This window comes from Panulirus ornatus, chromosome 34 (genome assembly GCF_036320965.1).
Source record: "Panulirus ornatus isolate Po-2019 chromosome 34, ASM3632096v1, whole genome shotgun sequence".
In the NCBI taxonomy this organism is placed as follows: Eukaryota; Metazoa; Arthropoda; class Malacostraca; order Decapoda; family Palinuridae; genus Panulirus; species Panulirus ornatus.
This window is the reverse complement of record NC_092257.1, coordinates 12,207,123-12,222,014: the sequence shown is the minus strand read 5'-3', so window position 1 is coordinate 12,222,014 and position 14,892 is coordinate 12,207,123. Positions and strand designations below refer to the sequence as shown.

The 14,892-nt window shown below is 49.8% G+C and overlaps 1 protein-coding gene across 1 annotated transcript in view; it reads left to right on the top strand.

Annotated features, from left to right (window-relative positions):
* The window catches only part of LOC139759853 (apoptosis regulatory protein Siva-like), a 137,368-nt gene that overhangs the window by 99,605 nt on the left and 22,871 nt on the right, over positions 1-14,892 (top strand). Inside the window, exon 4 of the mRNA XM_071682358.1 lies at positions 11,753-11,859. Within this exon, the coding sequence (XP_071538459.1) occupies positions 11,823-11,859 (37 nt within the window). The 5' untranslated portion in view covers positions 11,753-11,822. The remainder of the gene's footprint in view (positions 1-11,752; positions 11,860-14,892) is intronic.

Genomic DNA, 14,892 nt, shown 5'->3' with positions numbered 1-14,892 from the left:
GTACTTATACTTCGAAAAGAGGTGTTCCTCAGGGTCACATATTTATGTGTAAATCACAGACGACTACATTGTCTTGGGAAAAGAACGTGTCCATTAAAAGTGACACTTTGGTAACCATGGGAAAAATATTTTCCTATCGTAAGTACAATAATTACTCTTAATGCATTATAAGAGCTGTGTGGTTTCAGAAGTGGTAGAGGATGTGTGGATCAGGTGTTTGCTTTGAAGAATGTATGTGAGAAATACTTAGAAAAGCAAATGGATTTGTATATGTGGCTATGATTTATATACTTTGCTCAAGGGTCGTACCGTCGTGCTCAAGGGTCGTAACGTCGTGCTCAAGGGTCGTAACGTCGTGCTCAGTGGTCGTACCTCCTGTGCTCAAAGACCATACCGTATCGTGTTTAAGGAGGGTCGTACCGTCATGCTAAACGGTGTCCCCCGGTCTTATCAAAGTGTTAAGTGATGCCTGAAAAAAGGGACTCTACTTATCCAGTAAAGTAGCTTCATAAGTGAACCGGGGAGGCGGGTTTGGGCGAGGACGGCCATGTGGTGGTGGTGGTGGGGAGGGTGAGTTGTGGTGGTGCTCAGGCGTTTTTCTAACGAGGGGGAAGTGTGTGTATGTGTGTGTGTGTGTGTGTGTGTGTGTGTGTGTGTGTGTGTGTTATGGATACTTGTGTGTGTGTGTGTGTGTGTGTGTGTGTGTGTGTGTGTGTGTGTGTGTGTGTGTTATGGATACTTGTGAGGGAGAGCTTGCGTGGTTTAGTGGTTAGAGTTGCTATGAATCAAGCAGGCCCGAGTTCGAATCCTGGACAGAATGTGTACTCGCTGTGTGTGTGTGTGTGTGTGTGTGTGTGTGTGTGTGTGTGTGTGATGTTCAGAAGGTGGGTTATGGGGTGAGGCCAGGCAGCTGCTTGTCATGGGGTTGAATGGGTGGTGTTGAGGGGGAAGGGGGTGAGCAACCAGCGTCAGGGGGTACATGAAATGGGAGGGGGTAACGTGATAGAGGGGGAGGGGGGTAAATTGGATTATGTAAGGGGAGGGGAATGGTGACTGGTGAGTTTATAACAGTTACCGGAGAGGTAATATGGAAGGGGGTAATTCTGAATGGATGGAAGAGGTAAATCTTAGGAGAGGGGGGAGTTTGAACAGGGAGAGGCAAACTGTATGGGGTGAGGGAAAGGGTAAACTTTATAGGGCAAAGGGAGGAGGTAAATCACATGAGTTATAAAGTGAGTAGGTTGTATGAGGCAAAGTGTGAGGCAGGAATGTGATGGGGGAGGAACTGGGCAGTAGCATGGGGGAGGCATCTTCGTGTGCTGGGGTGAGAGGTAGGGTGGGGAGGGTACAGCGGGGTTGATAGTGATGATGATAATTATCATGATAGTGAAGATGACTGGTGATAATAGTGAAGATGATTGAAAGCTAGTTTTCAAGCGGTATCACTGCGTACAGCAGCAGTGAACCCACCCCTCTGGGGAGGCACAGCTGCTGTTCTTGTCTCGCGGTGAATGGCGTGCTGTCACCAGTGGAGCCACCACACACCACCACCACCACAGTACCACACCACAAACCTTTCCTTTCAGACCAGATTGATGACGTCAACAGTGAACATTTCTTCGCCATACGTAGACACAGAACAACCAGAGAACATAACATTAAGCAAGATACCTGTTTGAAAAGATATATATATATATATATATATATATATATATATATATATATATATATATATATATATATATATATATATATATATATATATGATACTGAAGAATGTTCAGTAGATGGGGCCCTATGAATGTAGACCTCCTTCCCCGTGCACTACAGACAATGTACATACGATATTACTGATAGATTGATCAACGCCACACACCCACTCCTTCGTCTCCACCTCACCTTGTCTTGGTCTATACCAGTGAGCTCACTGCTCTATGATGGGTTTGTGTGTGTGTGTGTGTGTGTGTGTGTGTGCATCGTTGTGTTTGTGTGTGTGTGTGTTATGTCTGTCGTATGTATGTGTGTGGTGTTTATTTGTATGAGTGTATACCGTAGTGAGTAGCTGGTATTTTGTATTGTAATGATGGTATCAGGTATTGTAGTGAGTGCCAGGTATTGTAGCGTGAGTGTTAAGTATTGTAGTGAGTGTCAGGTATTGTAGTGAGAGTTGTATATTGTTATGGATGTGTGAAGGACGAGATCTGTATCTTGTGTGTCAGATGAAGTCTGACTGACAGAAAAATCCCAGCGCGGTGACCCACTGACTTCCCGGAAGCTAGGTCAGAGGTCAAGGTCAGGCGAGTATAGAAACCTAATGACATCTCTTTCAAACATTAGTGGATGGTTCCCATATACATAGAAATGATGAGGTGAGAGAGAGAGAGAGAGAGAGAGAGAGAGAGAGAGAGAGAGAGAGAGAGAGAGAGAGAGAGAGAGAGAGAGAGAGTTACAGAGTTGTAAAGTGCCCAACACCCAATAAATTAAAAATAAAGTAGAGTTAGGGAGTGATAAAGGGGCGAGCCGGATATCCGCGAGGGGGGCGGCCAGGAGGCTGGCGACGGAAGCGCGCGAGAGTTGGCCATTTTGTGACCACTTGGACCCACCGCTCACACCCCCGCCCCGCTTAATGGCATCGCCCCTCCTCTCCCTCCCTCCCTCTCCCTCTCTCACACCCCTCTCCCTCTCTCACATCCCTCTCCCCTCACCCCCCCCCCCCCACAGATTGTTCTCCTCGTATCAGTCGTACGCTATTAGCCCGTTACGAGGTCGTGTTTACAAAAGAGAATCGTATTTGGGATCGTCTGGATTAGAGTGACAGTCTATTACGGGGCTGGCTGGCGGGAGGGAGGGAAGGATGCGCGCGCGCGCACAACCCCCCCCCCCCTCCCACTTCTTTTTCTCCCGCCCAATAGACAAAAACAGAACAGTTGACGACTCGATAGATCAAAGTTGGAAGAGTCCTTCGGAAATTGTTTCTTTGTCTTTTATTCATTGATTATCCATCTGGAACCACATAACCGTTTCCTTATATGAGGTAGAGAGGCCACAGGTCACATACCCACGTTTAAAAATGGATGACATTGTTTATAGAACTTTTGCTTCTGTGTCCTTAGTGGTTTACAAGCATGACGCGCAAATGAAGGAAGTGATCACGGAAAAAAAACGACGCACTGGAAGCGTATGTACGCACGCACGCAATCATCGCCAATCGTCGTACAGCGTTCCGGAAATATTTAAATGCCTCGTGGGATTATTTCTGAGCTCTTGTGCTTCCGTCTTGAAAAACGTACCGTTTAAACGCTTAGTAACTCTTCTGTGCTACGGTTTTGACGTTGGCAGCAACGAATATGTACAGTGCGGTTGGCAGTATGTAACTTCCTCATACAGTGAATGCTTATATATATATATATATATATATATATATATATATATATATATATATATATATATATGTATATCTTTCATACTGTTCGCCATTTCCCGCGTTAGCAAGGTAGCGTTAAGACCAGAGGACTGGGCCTTTGAGGGAATATCCTCACCTGTGCGTGTGCGTGTGTGTGTGTGTGTAGAGCCATAGTGTAAACAATATGGGAGGAGGTAGAAGTGCCATTGGTGGGTAGGGGAGGGGTTAGCGTGCCAGGTGGTGGGTAGGGGAGGGGTTCAGAGTGCCAGGTGGCGAGGGGGGTCAGGTCTGGCCAGGTCATCTTTACCGTGCAAACTTGCAGTTACGGGAAATCGATAGGCACGGTGTGGCGGCCCGACCACCACAACTGGTGCTGGCTACTCTTGTCTTGCCACCACACTGGTCCTCCAACCCCCCCACCACCTCAACGCTACCACCACCACCACCACCACCACCACAACTACCACAATCGCAACCATCACCACCATTCGTACCACCATCACCACACTCATTACCACCAACATTTTCACCACCACCACTATCACTACAACCATCCCCACCACCACAACTACCACCAGCACATCTACCACCATCCCCACCACCACAACTACCACCACCACATCTACCACCATCCCCACCACCACACCAGGTAACCAGGTACGCCCGCCGCCCAGGAAACAGCAGCACAGCTTCATGTCATCCATCACGCCTCACAACCTCCCACTCATGAACATCCTCCACTCATGTCTCATCTCCTCAACTCTGCGACACATGAGCGGTCCAGACCTGACCCCACCCGCTGCAGCCGAACGTGGTGTTCCGCAACCCATTTTCTATCCACTCTCATGCCAGAGTCAGACTCACAGTCTTTCAAGTTCACTCAGGTGTTTCGTTCGTGTTGATGATGTGTGAATTTGTCCATCCCAGTCTGCACCTTCCTGATGTTCCATGTTGTAAAGTCGTCCTGTAATTTACAAAAGAAACATAATGGATCATCAGCATATACCAAGCATCCTCGCTAACCCCGACCTCCGGTGATGAAGTCTTCATCCTGGGTTCGTATCTCCTGGTCGCAGGCTCCCCTCCGCTACACCATCTATCGCTAGGTTCAAGCACTAAGGCACCCACAAGCCTTCCTCTCACCCCAGACAAAACCAGATCATTTTTAGACTATCGGAAGGGGCTCAGCCTCGGGGTGGGTTGAAGCGAGGGTCCTCAGCCTCGGGGTGGGTTGGAGCGAGGGTCCTTCAGCCTCGGGGTGGGTTGGAGCGAGGGTCCTCAGCCTCGGGGCGGGTTGGAGCGAGGGCCCTCAGCCTCGGGGTGGGTTGGAGCGAGGGTCCTTCAGCCTCGGGGTGGGTTGGAGCGAGGGCCCTCAGCCTCGGGGTGGTCCGTCCAGACACATGTACTAACCTTGGGTTAATCCGCTTAGTATAAACAGTAGGAGTAAAACCGTGCTGCTAACTCCGGCCTACCTACCTACCTACTTACCTACCTACTTACCTACCTACCTACTTACCCTACTTAGATGTTCCCGAACCCCCTCTACCTCAGCCAACACTACCTACCTATACCAACAATCTCACATGTGCCAACCCATTGGTCTTGCAGACTCAGCAACCTCTGCAAAAACCTCATATTCCTGGCAATACTTGCCAACCCCCTACTCCTGCTAAACATACACCTTTGCTAACCTTCTGCCCCTGCCAACACCCTTGTACCAGCCCTGCCACAACCCCTCCTCCTCCTCCTCCTCCTCCCTCAACCCTGCCGGCGTCGCCTGGCCCACACCATTGCATCTCCGGCACTGAAGATTAAATATTTATCCCCACTAGACTACAAACTCCACTCGATCTTCGTATTTCATTGATTTGTTTAAAGGTCCCAGGTATTCGGAGGGAAAAAAGAATTCAATGCCTTTTCCCATTTCATTTTTTTTTCTTCGGTAAGATCTAGATTTTCCTTAACTTTAAAACTCTACTCTTGCTTCAGAATCTATTCTCACCATTTCTTTTTCCCTTTTACTTTCAACCTGGAGTAATATTCCCAGTCCCCGCCGGGTCAAGAGCTTTACAGCAGCATTTTGCGCTGAATTTAGCGATGTAAACAGACGAGAGCGCATGATTACCTCTGTGTGGGCCGACCGTGGCGGGAGCGTCGGCTTACCTGACATGGCAACAATGGCGCGGCGCTGCTCTGCCCACCACCGCCAATTAGTCATAAGCAGATTAATGTGTGTGTAGCAGCTCCCACCTCATCCCTGGCCGTCTCGGGTCCAGTAAGGGATTTTCCTCCACCGCTTTTGTCATGGGCGCTGGAGAATCTGCTGGCGATCTTTGTTCCTCACTGAGTAAGTTTAAGAGGTGGTAAATTAATGTGGCCCGCAGCTTATACTCTAAGACGATCAGCCGCAGTCTTTGCAAGGACCCACATGTAGATGGGATTTGTACCCATGAATTTCTAGATACAAGTATACAAGTCTTTCCTTTACTATTATCATTATGTATTTACAAGTTAAGTATGTTCTTAGTATAATGTTTCGACCTTGATTAACAACTGTGGTTGTTAATGGGACTGAAGCCCAAACATGGAACTAGCTTTAAGCTAACTCACAAATTTGGTTGTAGCTGGAATGCCTACAATGCTTGTTTTATTGTACCTTTAAGGTTAACTTGTAACTGGGATATGTTGCAGTAATGATGAGTCGGGGCAAAGATATATACCTGGTCATAGACAATTGTTAAGTAACACAGACCCTCCGTAATGACTTCAGGAAGTTTAAAGAAAACCTAATGTGGGTTTGGAGTGATTCGAACCCAGGGCGCAGCAGTCGGCCCACACTCAACCCAGGCGTTCATCCTTCCCTCTAGGCTGGTCGATAAAATGGGATACCCGGCTTAACGTGGCGTACGTATGTGTGTGTGTGTACACATATAGTAGTAAAGACAGTACATATTTAGTACAAAGTTCAGAGATGGGGCAGCATGAGTGTACAACTCCATCACCTTCTTACACGAATAGTAACATCAGGAGACGTAGGGTAGTGTGGGAGTGTCCACCGTGGGGTGTCGAGAGCGGATGCTACGCTAGGCTTTAGTGTTCTGATCAATTTCACGGCCGACCAGGGGTCAATTGTACCACCCCCTACTTGACCTGAAGTACCTCCCTTGTTCTGGGGATTCGAACCCTGGGTGCTAGGCCTTGAGAGTCCACCGGAGGATGACACCCGGGAAACCAGGTCACCATCGCGCATAATTGGTAGGATTTCACGCCCTACTTGGGGGTAAGGAGGGAGGAGGGAGAGAGTCTGGCTGTCAATGGGATGGGTTTGGGAGTCCCGACCCCTATTCTGTGGTGCTCGGCTACACCTGAGAAGCATTACTGCTCTGCCGCCACAATTAAGGGGAGTGGTGTTTGATGCGACCATCATGTCTTCTGGAAGTGAATTTCAATCCTTTATTCGCACGTGGAGGAATACTTATACGTGTGAGTGAAGGTTATTTGCTCGTACACATACCCCTGCCTCATGGCCGGTAGCGAATGAGGTTGAGGCGCAAGTGGAAGTGGTACATTGCCTCTCTTCGTCAGGAGTGGCGTGTCCGCGGACATGTCCTGCAAAAGGAACTACAACGCTGACGGTAGCGGTGGCCGGGCTATATCCGGCTGTGAGGAAGGTGTAGAGTGTTGTGCCCGCGATAAAGGCGGCAACAATGGCGCGGGTGTTGTATGGGCTTCGCTGGTCGGCCCGGAAGGCGCTAGCCTAACTACCTGCCGGGGGATTTATTGCTCCCAGGGGAACGCCACTCGATCTTAACTGGGGGAAATATCACTTCTAATCTGGACGTTCCATATTGAAATTGTAAACTTCGAGCGTTTGAGATATTATGTATAACGTTTTGGAACCATGTTGAAAGGCAAGGTTAGAGAAGGGAGGGAGAAAACCCAGTCGGAGTCGACGACGGAGCGTGGCGTGGGTGGGTGGCGACGGTCGCCGCCGTCACTACCCCCACAGGGCGCCACAATGGCCCCCGAGTGAGTGTCCACAAAACCAACAAGAGGTAAGGTCGTACGGCGCCCAGGGGGACCTTAATGTCCGCCTCTTTCATGGCCAGTGGTCCGGACAGCTGCTTTGTGACCCCGTAGGTGTGATGCACAACACCAGATCACCACCAGCAACAATGGCCGCGCGGATCGCACTGTCCACCCCGGGCCCGCCCGCCTGGCAGCCAAGGTAAACAGAGACCCCTTGGGGCCGCCCGCCCACCCCCGCACCCCACTTGCACCGTCATACTGCTCTATATACTTTCACACGTCCTCGCCACACACACACACACACACCAGCAACGCCAGCACGTCACTTTAATTGCAGCATAAACACCAGAGGCAGCGCGGACGCCATTAAGGCAAATATTAATTTCCACCGACCACGAAGGGAAAGAGAATTACGACGGAGTGAAGTATCCTCAAGGGAAACACATCCACACATATAAACTTTATAAGATTTACATTCCTATATCCATTCATGATAGAGTCACGGCGTTAGATTAATGATAAAGGAGCGATAATTATAGATTCCCGATGTACAATGATACTGGGTTTGATCACGCCCAGCCAGCAGGCCATCTGGAGGGAGGGACCAGAGTGTGAATTCAAATGTTGAAGGTGATGGATGGGTGATGTTCCCGCGGGACCTGGCGATGGAGGTAATCATTAGCGATGATACGTATCTCATTAATTCATTTGGACGTTGTTAGTAATGGTATGTCCTCATTATCATTTACGATCATCATTATCGTCAGGATTAGTCAGGATTTTGATTATTTCCAGCGATTGATAATAGTAATTACTATATTTAGTTGTAATAGTAGCATTAATGATATTAGTAGTACATAGTACATAAATTGTTCCAGGCCCACCTCCCACATACAGACAGAAGAGAATAGATACGTGATGCATATTATGAGTCCATTATCTTAATTCCTGGAACACCTCTTACCCAGGGGAGTGCCACAATGGCAGTGGGGAGGGAGGAACGTTACACAGCCCGGAATGAAGGTGGAGAGAGCTGCCAGTTGTCTCTTCCACTTTCTCCTCCTCCTCTGGCTAGGCCAGGGAGCACCCGACAGGCCACCACCCCCTCCCCTAGGTACGGTATGAGTGTTAACAACTCAAAGGATTGGTCGAATCCACAACTTCTCTCATCACCAAGTTGTGCAACCTGGTTCTCCGTGAAGACCACGGGCATCCTCACACATCAGCAAGACCCGACTGATCCGGTGTCTTCCACCACACCATCAGAGAGCATACGGATCCCATACATGACAGGAAGGAAATACGGTCTTTCCCACGCGAAGAGGGAGTCATGTTCAGTCTCCCACAGGAGCTAAGGACAATATAGATCCTCCCACTACCGCAGGAGGCAATATAAGTGTTTCCCACAGCAGCAGGAGGTACTATAGAGCCCCCCACAATAGTAGACGACAGGTAATGTCCCATAGCGAAGGAGAAGTATCCATGGGTCAACTGAGGTCAGAGCTGTGAGTATGTTGTCTGAGCAACGCTGTATTTCCCTGCCTGGTTGATGGGCAGACGTATCACACACATGTCCTGAGGTGACACTGTACTCTCGGGGGATGGGTTATTTTCCTGCCGGCCTCACCACAACCATTACTCAGAGTACATCTTCACGCTGTGAGTCAGCGAAAAAAATGAATTCGTCCTCTGAGGCACGGACGCAAGCTTATAGAGGTCTAGAATCCCACCGAAGTTGATCTCCGACCCCACGGAGGATATTAAGTCCTAACCTGTACCGGTGACTGATTTCTGCTGGCTACATATACATAAGAATGCATTCTAAACCTCCCGAGCGATTGCAACACGCCACATGTGCCCCGACGGCTGAGCGGGAAGCCGCCGCTGCCTTCTCAAGGCGAACAGAAGGTGCCAGTTAACTTCCCTGGCTGACAAAAGACGCCAGTTTGCCCCGTAAGTCTGGCGGGGAAGGTCGCCTCACCCCTCAGGGCCGCCGTACGCAGGGGAGGCGCCAGAACGTCCCCCTTGTAACTCGCCGTCGGCTCTTTTCAGGGACTTAGCTCGGCGCCAGCGAGTCCACATCCTTGGCGCGAAATCTGGCGTCGCGCCGTCAGGGTGAGGGGAAGCTTTAAAAGGCGGCGTCGGCTCGTCTCAGGCTCCAGTAGCTCCGGTGTCAGGCTGTCAGCCGGCACGTGCCTCCCCGACCCACATCCGTCCGACACTGACACTTGAGTGACTGCGGGAAGCGCCGATGATCGGCCGCGAAATGGTGGCTCTTACGCTACACTAAACAGCTATGTATAGCGGACACTCAGGACCTCTTCCGACGCTCCAGAGTGCCAGGACTCATAGCGTACCCAAGCTACAGGAGGCCAGGCCTTGTAGTGCCACATGCTACAAGGGGCCAGGCCTTGTAGTGTACTGAAGCTACAAGGGCCAAGCCTTCGCAGCGTAGTCAGTTGACGTAACAAGAGCCTGACTCTGGCGGACATGTGTCTACCTATCTCTACTGCCACGGACGTCCCTCAGTAGCGGACACTTAGCGACCAGTCCTGCGTGCGCTCGCCTGTGTGGACGCTGGTTCGGCAAGTTCATCACTTATCGAACACCAGTACACGTCACAGGCAAACTTGGAGTTGTGTATTATTTTTCTCAATATGTCGTTCATACAATTTGCACCTACCTGAATCTCTCTCTCTCTCTCTCTCTCTCTCTCTCTCTCTCTCTCTCTCTCTCTCTCTCTCTCTCTCTCTCTCTCTCTCTCTCTCTCTCTAAATCAAAGGGTCACGCCATCATGCCCCACGGGTCGTACCGTCGTGCTCAAGGGTGGACAGACGAAGAATGGCTTTATCTCCCGTTATAACATCCTTCGACATAACGAACATTCACATACAACGAACCCCCGATACAGCAAATCACGACCTCTTCACAACCGCTTCCAGTCCACTAGAGCGGGCACTGGATATAACGACCGGTCGAACAACCACCACGTGCCACTTCACCCGGACACGTGGTCGTTAATGGGGCGACAATCGTAGAACTGGTGTCGTTGTAGTGAGTGTGTGCAACGTTGCCATAAAAGGGGCACTTAATTATGAGGGTAATGAGGCAAGACACAGGCAGTATGTGTATGCGTGGATTTTGTCTTTATGAGTGTGTGTGTGTGTGTGTGTGTGTGTGTGTGTGTGTGTGTGAAACATTTTTGTCTGTGTACGTGCGAACGTATGCGTGCGCATGTATGCATATCATAATGCATGTGTGATTTCTTGAGAATACATCCATATGTTCGCGTAAAGTCGACATGTCTTGCGAACACGAATATATTTGATATCACAGAGGTAATGTCTGAAGATATCACCTATTTCCCCTCGTATGGGAGATGGAAGGTGAGGGGAAACAGCAACAGAAGTGTGCAGCAGAAAGGGGCAGCAGAAGTCCAGAGTACCTGCTCAGAAGCAGGTGTGGTAGCAGGGAGAATCAGACGACAAGTAAGAGGAGAAGCAGACACAGAAACAGACGAAGCAACGTACCTGGCAGCAGACTTAGCAGCAGAAACGGCAACAGACCGAGCAGTAGACGTACTACAACCAGCAGGAATAGGACTCATCTCGGCAGCAGTGGGCAGCAGATTCAGCAGACGTCCTGTGCTGAGGAGGGTGTGTGTGTGTGTGTGTGTGTGTGTGTGTGTGTGTGTTGCTGGGGATCATCTCATTATCCGGAAGTTAAGATTTACCGGCTGACTTCCGGTACACCATGGGTGGTGGTGGTGGTGTGTGTGTGTGTGTGTGTGTGTGTGTGTGTGTGCGTGCGTTTATGTAGGGGTTTCCATACATGATGGGAGTGTGGGTTGGTATTGTATGTGTGGTCCATACAACTACATCTGTAGCGCAATGGGAAGATGCCACAACACTTTAGACGCCTCCAGTTGCCCATTGGCATCCCTCAAGGTGGTGTCTTGTCTCCTTGTTTGTATTATGCTTCTAGTGGTGGGGTGTGCGCTGCTCCAGCTAGAGGGAAAGGTGGATGCTTTATAGAGCCGTCGTGGCGACCTTGCCCAGATGTACGCTGGGACAGTTGGTCGCCAGGTGTCAAGTGTGAGCAGCCGGAGTGTGACACCAGCTTACGACCCGGTCATCACGGGTGACAGAAAGATTCCTTCGCAGATGTGTAAAGTTATGAGATGATATATACTCCTGAGGGTTGTTTGGTCTGTCTGGTTGAGAGGATTGTATGGTTGAGGAGAAGGCGAACTGCCTCTTCAGATAGTTTGACGCCAAAGGCGACAACCTCATCTGATTTTCTCTCTCTCTCTCTTTGCAGGATTGTTGTTGCACTGGTCATGGTGTGCGACGCGCCCGCCGCCTGGTGACCGATGACCGTACTAAACTGAATGAAGTTCGCCACAGTGAATATCATCAGGCTATCATGTAAGTCTCCTGACGTACACTTACCGTAGGAATACATCTCGCTGACGTAAACAGCTGCATGGTTGCCCTGGGAATAAACCAGATGTTTAGTTTACTTGTGAGGGAAATGTATTTAACATTGTTGTCTCCAATGAGTCAGTGAGATAGGAATCATGCGCTGCTTCTGGTAACAGGGACTGAAGAGGTCAACACCAGATTGGTAGGGTAAGGTCCCAGATCCAGCTGCACGGGTAGAAACCATCGTAAGATATACCTAAGTCTTATATATATATATATATATATATATATATATATATATATATATATATATATATATATATATATATATATATATATATAGTTCAATCGGCGCCACATCCGAAAGAATTCTCCCCCTCCTGCCTTCATCTTGATGTATATATATACCGGAAGTTAACTTCATTGTCAAATATAATCTTTTTCTTCCATTTTTCCTATTCTCCCCCTCGGTCCAGTGGGGAGGAAGGCAGGGGGAGAGTTGAAAGTTTCGTCCGAGAGATTTTAATGGTCGTAAATATTGTTGAAGACAGGAGAGGGGGCGGGGGGTGAGCCTATCCACTGTGTGTGGTGTCTTGCGCTGACGGGGGGTAAGGAGGGGGTGGTGGGGTTCATGCTTGGCTGGTGCCCTATTGTGTATGGGGAGGGAGGGTGGCTGTATATGGGTAGGGGAGGCGGACGTGGGAGTGGGTAAGAGAGAGAGAGAGAGAGAGAGAGAGAGAGAGAGAGAGAGAGAGAGAGAGAGAGAGAGAGAGAGAGAGAGAGAGAGCACTGCACCATACCAATCTACCGTAGTTCTCGCTACCATAGACACCAGTCCCCATTTTTTATGGCGTATTTCCATGTTGTTTGATGCGATGGTAGTTGTTGTTGTTGTTGTTGTTGTTGACCTTTGCGCTGTATCCATGGGTCAGGTCAACACCATGGCACCGTCACTGGTCGGGGAGGGTCAGCCATACCATCACCATAGCAGCGTCGGTCGTAGTGCAGTATGGGAGCTGCGTACGTCACACTGTGCCGCTTCCATACACGTCATGGTGACGCGTCTGAACATGGTGTTACTTTACATAACCAGGCGACGTAATCCCATAGATTTATTACAGCTTCACCGGGGCCGTCGTTGGTCATGGGGCCCTCCGTACCATGCTGCTGTAGGGAAGCCACAGGGGGCCCCACTCTCCCAGGGGAACACCGTCACTTCGTCTTAGTCTTATTATTGTACGACTGAATTCTAACTGGAAATAACCTGGCTTTCGTGGCTGTTAGGGGAACGGTGGCCTAATGTGGTGGATAGACTGTAGACTGAGGAAGGAGGAGGAGAAGAAGGAGGAGGAGGAGTGTCCTTCCTACTCTCTCCCCTCTTCCTCCCTCCCAACCTCAAGCACCTGGCGAGACGTGCTTCAAACCCGAATCGTTGGGTTTAGTAAAGTGGGTTTAGGTCATAAACCAGAGAGGAGTTGGCCGGGGAGACCCCCCAGCCTTTGGGCAGGGGAGAGGGGGACGCCTTAAGTAAGAGGGTAGAGGGGGAGGGTTGGGGCGGCTTGAGTAGGGGGGGGGCAGTTCGTTATATAGCTGGCTGCCTGCCACATGTGGCAGACTCTTGGTATCTTGGAAGTGCTCCTCCTTAAGTTAGGAAAGTCCGTCCTCGAGCTGGAGGTGTATCACTTGGTGTGATGCGGTGAGAGAGAGAGAGAGAGAGAGAGAGAGAGAGAGAGAGAGAGAGAGAGAGAGAGAGAGAGAGAGAGAGAGAGACGTGTCCTCCTCACAGGAGTTGTGATGGGTAACAACACGACAGGTGTGTGGGGAGTTGTAGCGGGGTTGTGATAAGGTATCACGTCTGTAGTAACAGGTCCTCCATCCTTGGCCTGTGTTGTATGGTAAGGTCGACCTCAGGTACCAGACCACCGCTGTTCTCAGCGCGAGCGATGTGCTCACACATACAGGATCAAATGCAATTTCAGAAGGAACTTCTGGGTGGAAGATGACATTTCATGTACAAATTTCGACATTTCAAAGGTTAATGTCGACGTTCAGAAGTTATTCAAAACCTGAATATAAGACAAATGTGTGATGCAAGTTCAGAATCAATAGTAGATAAATAAACTAAGGTTTTCCTTTATCGTTTGGGCCTTGGGTGAGCGACCCGAGGAACATTGGCCAGCAGGATTGAGCGCCCTAAGAATCATTAGCCAGCCGGGTTGAGCACCCGTAAGAACATGAGCCAGCCGGGTTGAACGCCTGTAGGGAACATTCCACACCATAATCCTCGACCAACCAATGTGGTATATGACTCAGACTTTGTCGGTGGCGAACCGCGTCCTACTAAACCCTCTGGAGGACACAAGTGGAGATCTTAGAGCGGGACACCAGCCCTGTAGTACTGCACACACACTCCCAGCGACGTGGCACGATTTATGGAATAGCGTTTGGGACGGGGACGTCGTGGTTTAAGGGGGGGGAGGGAGTAGATCGATGCTGCGGTAAACGTACATCGTTGGTTCGATCGTAGGTGCAGGTGGGAAGTAGAGGTCTGTGTCGTGCGCAGGTGTATGGACGAAGGTGATCATGTTACCATGTTGATGAAACTTGGAAATTTTCGTGGAAAATTGTTTGTGATTACTGATATCCAGGGCAACCCGGAGTCCTGAACCCCGGATTCACACAACTCAGAATCCAGTCTTCCTCTTCCCACTTTGGCTACTCCTTAAATCCCATTCAGTCCTCTCCTTACGTCCCACTCAGCCCACTCCCCCAGTTCCACCCAGGCCACAAACCTCTCACTCGGTCCTGTGAGAGCCATCACACACACACACACACACACACACACACACACACACACACACACACACACACACACACACACACACACACCGCCTCTGCAAGAACCCAAAGCTCTCCCGTCTTGGTCCTTCGACAGCCATTCACCCCTGGCTGTAGCTCTCCTCATCCCTCTCGCTGTTATCTTATTCCATAACTTCCACAAAGTTATCATGTTCTCAAGCTGGTCACTGGGAATTC